The 9,268-nt window shown below is 42.1% G+C and overlaps 1 protein-coding gene across 8 annotated transcripts in view; it reads right to left on the bottom strand.

Annotated features, from left to right (window-relative positions):
- Positions 1 to 9,268, bottom strand: part of IFT38 (intraflagellar transport 38) — a 40,505-nt gene that overhangs the window by 23,152 nt on the left and 8,085 nt on the right. For all 8 annotated transcript variants that reach the window (XM_024759574.1, XM_024759578.1, XM_024759580.1 and 5 more), the window contains 3 exons: positions 8,691 to 8,786; positions 6,433 to 6,516; positions 2,556 to 2,689 (listed from right to left, as the gene is read on the bottom strand). In XM_024759574.1, the coding sequence (XP_024615342.1) occupies positions 2,556 to 2,689; positions 6,433 to 6,516; positions 8,691 to 8,786 (314 nt within the window). The remainder of the gene's footprint in view (positions 1 to 2,555; positions 2,690 to 6,432; positions 6,517 to 8,690; positions 8,787 to 9,268) is intronic.

Raw genomic sequence — 9,268 nt, 5'->3', positions numbered from 1 at the left:
AAAGAAATTAAAGATGATACCAACAGATGGAGAGATATACCATGTTCTTGGATTGGAAGAATCAATATTGTGAAAATGACTATACTACCCAAAGCAATCTACAGATTCAATGCAATCCCTATCAAATTAGTGGCAACCTGACTTTAGACTATACTACAAAGCTACAGTAATCAAGACAATATGGTACTGGCACAAAAACAGAAATATAGATCAATGGAACTGGACAGAAAGCCCAGAGATAAGCCCACACACCTATGGTCAACTAATCTATGACAAAGGAGGCAAGGATATACAATGGAGAAAAGACAGTCTCTTCAATAAGCAGTGCTGGGAAAACTGGACGGCTACATGTAAAAGAATGAAATTAGAACACTCCCTAACACCATACACAAAAATAAACTCAAAAAGGATTAGAGACCTAAATGTAAGACCAGAGACTATAAAACTCTTATGATCTTTTTTGATCCACCTCCTAGAGTAATGGAGATAAAAACAAAAATAAACAAATGGGACCTAATAAAACTTAAAAGCTTTTCCACAGCAAAGTAAACCATAAACAAGACGAAAAGACAACCCTCAATATGGAAGAAAGTATTTGCAAATGAATCAACAAAGGATTAATCTCCAAAATTACATAAATCACGGCAAGATCTTTTTTGATCCACCTCCTAGAGTAATGGAGATAAAAACAAAAATAAACAAATGGGACCTAATAAAACTTAAAAGCTTTTCCACAGCAAAGTAAACCATAAACAAGACGAAAAGACAACCCTCAATATGGAAGAAAGTATTTGCAAATGAATCAACAAAGGATTAATCTCCAAAATACATAAACAGCTCATGCAGCTCAATATTAAAGAAACAAATAACACAATCCAAAAATGGGCAGAAGACCTAAATAGACATTTCTCCAAAGAAGACATACAGATGGCCAAGGAGCATGTGAAAAGCTGCTCAACATCACTAATTATTAGAGAAATGCAAATCAAAACTACAATGAGGTATCACCTCACACCAGTTAGAATGGGCATCAACAGAAAATCTACAAAGAAATGCTGGAGAGGGTGTGGAGAAAAGGGAACCCTCTTGCACTGTTGGTGGGAATGTAAATTGATACAGCCACTACGTAGAACAGTATGGAGGTTCCTTAAAAAACTAAAAATAGAATTACCATATGATCCAGCACTCCCACTGCTGGGCATATTCCCAGAGAAACCATAATTCAAAAAGACACATGCACCCCAATGTTCATTGCAGCACTATTTACAATAGCCAGGTCATGGAAGCAACCTAAATGCCCATGAAGAGATGAATGGATAAAGAAGTTGTGGTACATATATACAATGGAATTCAGCCATAAAAAGGAACAAAATTCAGTCATTTGTTGAGATGTGGATGGATCTAGAGACTGTCATACAGAGTGAAGTAAGTCAGAAAGAGAAAAACAAATATATTAACGCATGTACGTGGAATCTAGAAAAATGGTACAGATGAACCGGTTTGCAGGGCAGAAGTTGAGACACAGATGTAGAGGACAAACGTATGGACACCAAGGGGTTAAAGCCGCGGCGGGGTGGGGATGGTGGTGTGATGAATTGGGCGATTGGGATTGACATGTATACACTGATGTGTATAAAACTGATGACTAATCAAACCTGCTGTATAAAAAAAATAAAAATAAATTAAAAAAACAAAAGATCTGAGGCTTAACAAAAATGAATTTATGCTTGAAAGGCAGAAGTTTTTAATGAGATAAATCTATCTGGTGGCCCTGATCCAGAGGCAGAAGGGGTGTGGGCTTGCCCTTGGCAAAGAGGAAGACTTGATGCTCCCTCGGTTACTGTCTGCTGCCCCCAGGTGCTGCCTTCCTGCAGATCTCAGGACAGGAGCCAGAGTGTGGGCCAGGCACGTGTCCCCAAAAAGCAAGACACATTCAGAGCGAATACAGCAGCTGGAGAAAGGAAGGAGTAAAGAGAGAAAAATAACGGGAGAATGAAAAGGGAGGAAGGGCAACACAGAAACAAAGCAAAGGAAGGAGGGTACAAAGTGAGAGAAAAAGGGAGGGCACAAGAAAGAGGTGCGGTGGGGGCAAGTGTGGGCTCCAAGAAAATGTGAGGCACACACTTGAAAGGGAAAGTCAGAGGAAGGATGAATTACCACTGAGGAATTATAAACTGTAAAATCTACTCAAACCAAGAAATGGGAGTATGTTTCTGTTTCCACCTAATTTATGGCAAGTCACAGATCTGAGGAGCCAGGCCTTGTATAACTTTCGCCATCTGGATTTACTTACTTTGCCTTGCGTTCCAAGAAGCTATAAAAGCTAGAAGGGAGGTTCAACAACTAAGCAGTTTTCCAGACATATTGAAAGCAGTAAAGAGAATGAGTTTAGCAGTGTGCCTGTTAAAAACACACATACATTCTGCAGCAGAGACATCTTTATGCCGGGCTTTTCCCACTGCTTGAAAGGTTAATACCACTGACGATATATTCCCTCAGTCTGCTTTAACTTGCAGAGACAGCGTTCTACTCACTCTTCAGGTGTTCATATCTACCTGACACTCTGCAGAGTCTGGAGTCGCTTCCGATTTCTTTCCAGCTCTAATTTCCTCTTGTCAATTTTGGCTTCTAGGTTAGCTTCATCAGAGGCTACATTATTGAGCAGGTCTTTCGTCTTCTGAACCTGCACCTACATTTAACAGGAAATGAAGGAGACAAATGTGCCAATAAGGACCACGACCTGACTCTTGGAAGAGCAGGACTTCTCAACCTCTCAAGCCCAGCAACACCTCATTAAACACCTCACTTTCCCCCTTGAATAAGGGGAAGCAAACAGAGCAAACCCTCCCCCAAGCCATCACTCGTTTAACCAACTATTTCCAGGAGGAACATCACATAGGCCTAGAAAGAATCATCTACTTTTTTTTTCCATGAGAAGGTGTTTCCAAAGAGGGACCCAAAACCTCCTGCCACCTCACTTGTTTAGATGGTTACACCTCATTCTGAAGGGTTGGTTTGCCTTCATTTACATAGTTCAGGCTACCCCCCAGCTACAAATAACTGACTTATAGAATACATGCACACACAAGCTTTATCTTAGCTTTACTTAGAAGGGAACAAAAAGAAATGCCGCCTGGTCCCAGCTCTAATGCGCTGCCTGCTGGGACTGAGAGAAGGTTCCTCTCCCCTTCCCAGGCAGCTGAACCGCAGACTGAACTAAACAGAGAAACCACTCCATTAGGAGAAAGTGGCTCCCTGGGTGGTTCCGGTGTGACCCAGCCTTGGGGAGGGAGCCTTGGCAGCAGTGTGGCACAGGCCCCTGAGCAAGAAGGCAGCATGAAGGGAAAGAGAGATCTCTGGCAAAAACCACAGGCCTCCCCATCCTCCCATAAGAGCAAGTTCATCTGAGGCAGGGCTAGTCTGAGTAAATGCACTGTCTTCACACTCGTGTTGTCTGGGAAGAGGGCCAGGTCAAAGCCTGTGGCTCAGAGCTGCAATCTGCTGCCCTAGGAATGACATCTGCAACTCAACCAGCCAAGTGTAGAACTGCTCCCCGCGCCCCCAGGCTGGGACTATCCAACTCTGCTGTTAAGTTCCAGATGGCCAAGGTGGGGTCCTCCCCTCCAGGACTTTACACATGTGTAGCCCCATGAAGGTTTACTGACTGTTTACCTGCAGGCCTCTGAAACACTATGCGGTCCACAAAGAAATCAGCTAAGGAGCCCAGACACGCTCCACGACTCTCAGAGACAGTGCATATTTGGAAGCAGTCACTTTTATCAACACTTTATGGCTTAATTTTTTTTGTCTAAGTACACTAACCATTTCGAAGATGCTTTCATGAAGATTAATCATATCACTAACCACTGATTTGCTGCAAGTACTTTAAAAACCACAGCAGAGATGTGAGTTCACTCTCAGAAGAAGACAAGGTGGGTCTCCTTTCTGAACAGACAACTCAGGTTGATGGCAACTATTTCTCTGAATCAAAGTCAGATTAAAACCTAGTGAATCTATCTGACCTCAAAAATAAAGATTTTTAAAAAGGTTCTGTTCCTCAAAAAAGACAAATGTAATAAACACAAAAAATTTTCTATAGCTTTCTGAAATAAATGGCCTATATTTCATAACCCCTTTTAAGTATCCATGTTGTTGTTTCGCTTTTGTTTTTAGAATTATCAAATATCATGTATATTTTCCAGCAACGAAAAGATATCTTAAGAGGTGTTCACCAAGAAATGAACTGTGCCCTCATCTGGTTGTTCCATTTTTAATACTGACTTAGTGCTAAAGGCACATTCATGCCATGCTAACCTGATTCAGCCAGAACACTGACAAGCACACAAGTATTATCATTAGTTTTTTTTTTTTTAATTTAGAAACAATCAGGAACTTACAAACAGCTGAAGTATAATACAAAACATTTTTTCCTAACCTAGGTGAGAATGAGCTGCTGACCTGATGCTCCATCACTTCTAAATATTTTAATGTGTATTTCCTGCAAATAAGGCCTTTCTCCTAAATAACCACAACACAATCATCAAGACAGGAAATGAACTCTTGACGCACCACCCCCACCCAACCCTCAGACCCACTGTCCCCATGAAGTTCTTAACAGCAGATGGGAGTGACCGCTGTCATTCAGTCATCAGGTCTCCTTAGCCTCCTTCAGTCTGGAATGGCTCCTCAACCTCTCCTGGATGTTCATGACAGGAACATGAACTTTTCACTGTTGAAGAGTAGGGGCCAGGGAATTTACAGAATGCCCCTCAATTTGCCTTTGTCTTATTATACACACCCCTAGCAGGAATAGCACAGATATCACTGAACCCTGCGTCCCATCAGGTGGGCATAATTCTGGTTTGCTCCATCACTGGTGATATTCCTTTGATCACTGAATTAAGAGGGTGTCTGTCAGGCTTCTCCTATGACATTACTCTTTTCCTCTCTGTAATTAATAAGTATTTTGTAGGGAGCTACTTTGAAACTATGTGAAAAACCTGCTCTTCATCAGTTTTCAATGTATTCATTTATCAGTGAGAACTCAAGATCTCCCATTTCATTCAATGGTCTATAATCCATTACTATAATTCATTCATTTTGATGCTTATCCTGTCCCTGGTGTGGCCAGGGGAAGCTGGCTTCTGTGTCCTTCTGACACTCTTTGAGCACTTCCTTGCTTTCTGGCATAAGATCTTGTACTTTCTTATCCTAGCTTTGGAATCAGCCATCTCTCCTGAAGAGCCCTGCTTCATTTTAGTGGAGAATGGCATTTAGAAGCCAAGATCTGGGTGCTAGGTATGCTCAGAGCTAAGGAGTGTATGAATGTGTATGTGGGTGTACATGTGTATGTACATAAATATACTACATACATATGCTACACGTACATACACACAACAAAATTTATTCCTATATCTATCTACCTATTGAAATGCATGCATTTAACCAACATCTCCTATTTCAGGGTTCAATCTAATTTTCTCCCTTTTCATATCTGTAACTCCATTCTCCAACAGTGAGAACCTTGGCTTCCATTATCTTTAATATATTTACTTATTTGATCAACCTGCCTGTATGTAACCATCTCCCATCTCGGCTACCCTGCACGTCTCACCCTGCTGAGGCTCTGACTCTCTGTGCTGGGCTGCGCAGGGAGTATTACTGTTTTATGATAAGAGTACTATAAAAACCAATCTTAAGAGTTTTGTACAACTCACAGCAAATTCTTGTTTTATAACTATTCTTAATTTACATAAGGCCCCCCTGTCTGTGTCTACTGAATAAAATGAATCTCTAATAACGACTGAATATCTACTATGTGCCACGCACTGTCATAATGAATGCTCACAAGGACCCTATGTGGTGGGCATTTGCCATTCCTCCCATTTTATAGATGCGGAAAGTGAGGCACAAAGAAGTTAAGTAACTTGCCTAAAATCACACAGAGGGATTCAAACCCAAGTAGTCTGAGTCTCCCTCACTTTCTGCTTTCCAAATGAATGATATAGGTGAGATAAGCAAATAACAACTGATCATGGGTAAGTAGTAAAGGATGATGATCATTCTATTTATACAGTGCTGTTTAAAGTTAAGAAAATCTGGAAATCATTTAAACGCCCAGCAGTGAGGAACTGGTTAAATCAAGTATGAAGAGTCCATAAAGTATTTACTAAAATTACTGCAGAATTTAAGAGAATTACTAAATTAATAAAACTGGCAAAACTTTAACAACAGGAGAAATTGTTCATATTTGTAATGAGGGGAAAAATAACAGTAAGTCACCAACTATTCTAGAATGTGCTCTAAATTTTTCACCTCCCCACTAACCTGTCCCTTCTTTGTTATGAGGCCTGGCTTGTTCTGTCCTGTAGAGTTAAGAACTATTTTCCAGTCCCAGGCATAAAAACATTAAATAAAAGTGAAGTATCTTACCAAAATATCTTTTATTGCAATTCTCATCACCTTTTCAGTCTCATTTATTTCCAGAGGTCTGGCAATTGCTTCTGTTCTCAGTTCCTATTGGAAACAATGAAGCGAAATTATTTTTTCAGAAGACGAATTCTCAAGACCAATTCCCCTGTCTAGATATGGCTTATGGACTGGTTCTCAAAAGCTTCATTACTGTGTGGGTCTCTGATGCAAAAGCACTCCCGCCATCACCTCCTCCAAGTGTCTTCTGTAATCCTCCGGCCAGCCTGGCCTCTCTCCAGTGCTCAAGGTCCCCTTCTCCAGCCACAGGCCCCCTGTACCCTAACACCATAGGAACCTGAACTCACCATCCAGAATCTTTCCTCCAAAATTTGCTTCTTTTACTTGCATTCCATTCAGGTGACCCCAAACCAAGTGCAGCTCAACTTGCCGTCTGAACCCACTGCCAGCCTGTACAATCTTCTTTGTGATCACATCCCTCTAAGTTGCCCATTACTGACAACTGTAACTAATGAGAAGAATCAGCTCAGCCCTGCCCTTAGCACTAACCACTAACCAACAAGGGAGGCATCTGTGCCTATCATATCAGTATTGGAAATTTCCGTAACATGGGACTTCATTGCAGATGCAGTTATGGGGTTCTTGGAGCACTTTATCAAATCCTGTCTTGTGCTTCCTTTATTCCACAGTGTACATTACCTCCCCCACAGTGGAAAACTACTGAGGGCAGGGACCGTGACTTACTCAAGGACACTGAGCACAGTGCCTTCCTTGCCTGTGGTTGGTGTTGGTCCTCAATGAATATTTTGTTGAGTGTATGAAAAACATATATTGGATAGGGGATCTTCCTCAGATCATGACTGTACACAGAATTTGAGAAGTCCTACATTCAGGGTCTCTTGGCTTCCATGGCAACAGTTCGGCCTCTGATTGCTCCATCCATTCATTACAGGACAGTACTAAAAGAGCCCCCAGGAGAATCCTGGTGAGCCTCACAATGAAGCCAGGGCTCTGCTGGCAAATAGCAAGTGACCAGCTCCTGTCTCTGGGACTGAGGAACACGTGTAGACATGTGCACTATTGCACTATGAACAGAAAACATGGAAAGCCGGGAGCTGCCTCACTGCTTATCTAAATTAGCTGTCAGACATTATGTCAGGTTTGTTCTGCCAACTACACTTCACCAGGTGGCAATATATCAAGAGCAGGGATGGTGAGCTAGCACCAAGTCCCCCGCTTCCAGTCTGTTCCTAGGGCAGAAATGAAAAATGCCATTACACTGTAGCAGCAATGCCAGAACACAGGCAAGGCAGTGAGAGAGCAGTCACGGATGATACACCTGATGGGAATGGAATGAACTAAGTGCATTTAATTCAAAAACATTAGATATGAGCATGTATGCTTCAAATGCCATAAATCCTCTCAGGTAAGAATTAAACAGCACTCCATTTCTTCTCCAACCAGTAGGTCCAAAACTCTGCTGCTCATTGGAATCACCTGGAGATCTTTAAAAATCTGGCTCTCACCCCCAAACATTTTGATCCACTGGTATGGGGGATGACCTGGATGCTGGGTGATTTAAAAAGCTCTATAGGAGCTCCAAGGGTGTTTTATGAACCCACTCTTCAACAGCTCCTTAAACACAGTGGACAGAGCATCCTCCTTGACTGGCATGGGCTAGAATAAGGACTGCAAATAAGTTTCAACTGTAACATCAACTTCAAATGATTGGTAGTGACTACCTAGATTAATGACTGGTTCCCAAACTCTGCTGTACGTTAGAACCACCCAGGAGACTTAAAACTCCCAGTGCCCAAGTCACATTTCATACCAATGACATCAGCATGGAAGCCAGACATCAGTAGTTTGTAAAGATCCCCAGGTGATTCCACTGGGCAACAAGATTTGGGAAGCACAGGCTCAGAAGAGCATTTTGTTGGGAAGAATGCCAAGGCTGAGTGTACCAGGGGAAAGCATCATGATCAATAAAGTCTGCCACGGGCACAAGGAGGAAAGTTTCAGCAACAGGCACATATTTGCCATTCCTGAACTAGATGTCAAAGGTATTAGAAACAGACCAGAGCCCACCAGAAGCACAAACAGCAGCAAACATCATACGTATATTACTTTCCCACACAGTAGCTCATTTAATCAGGTACCGTTTAATGAAATCAAAAGAACAGGGAAAAACAGAATTGGAAAAGAAACCTTGGAACTCTGCTTAGCTAAGGAGGTAACTGAGTTATCTGAACACTGCTTACCCTCAACTCCACCTCCTTGCCCAGCAAGTCATACAGAGATGCTCCCTTGGAAGTGATTTCAGAAGCAAGCTGCCTGGCTGCTTTCAAATCTGCAATCTGGAAGAAAAATATCAAAAACAGAAACTTCAGTGACAGGTTTTTATTAGGCATTCAGAAAGAATCAATCTGTTCATATAGGTTCCCACCTCCAGTCAGGATACTTGACTTACTTGACTATAGAACACATTTTCCACAAGACACATATTTACATCCTGGAGAAGAGAGTTCCCAAAACATCAGTTTAGGAAACACTGATCTAAGTACAAATTAGACCAATACCAGGCCACCTGAAAAACCCAAATGTCAGGTCAAATGTACTCTGCAACAAGGAGGTGTGGGGGTTGTGAACACTGACACGCTTCCTATAACAAGGGACCCTGTCAGTGGTGGGGTGAGCAAAGGAGGGGCAACCTGAGGGACACATGCCTACCGCAGAACCCTGATGCCCTATGTTTAACCCTCCCTGTCCCCTCATTCTCTGCCTTCAGGCTGCACTTCACCGGGCTGCTGTGAGCTCAAATGAGCTCACCGGCATGAAG

The sequence above is a fragment of the Neophocaena asiaeorientalis genome, unplaced genomic scaffold, assembly GCF_003031525.2.
Source record: "Neophocaena asiaeorientalis asiaeorientalis breed wild unplaced genomic scaffold, Neophocaena_asiaeorientalis_V1.1 scaffold254, whole genome shotgun sequence".
NCBI classification, from domain to species: domain Eukaryota; kingdom Metazoa; phylum Chordata; class Mammalia; order Artiodactyla; family Phocoenidae; genus Neophocaena; species Neophocaena asiaeorientalis.
The sequence above is the reverse complement of the archived record's forward strand: the minus strand, read 5'-3'. Positions and strand labels throughout refer to the sequence as shown.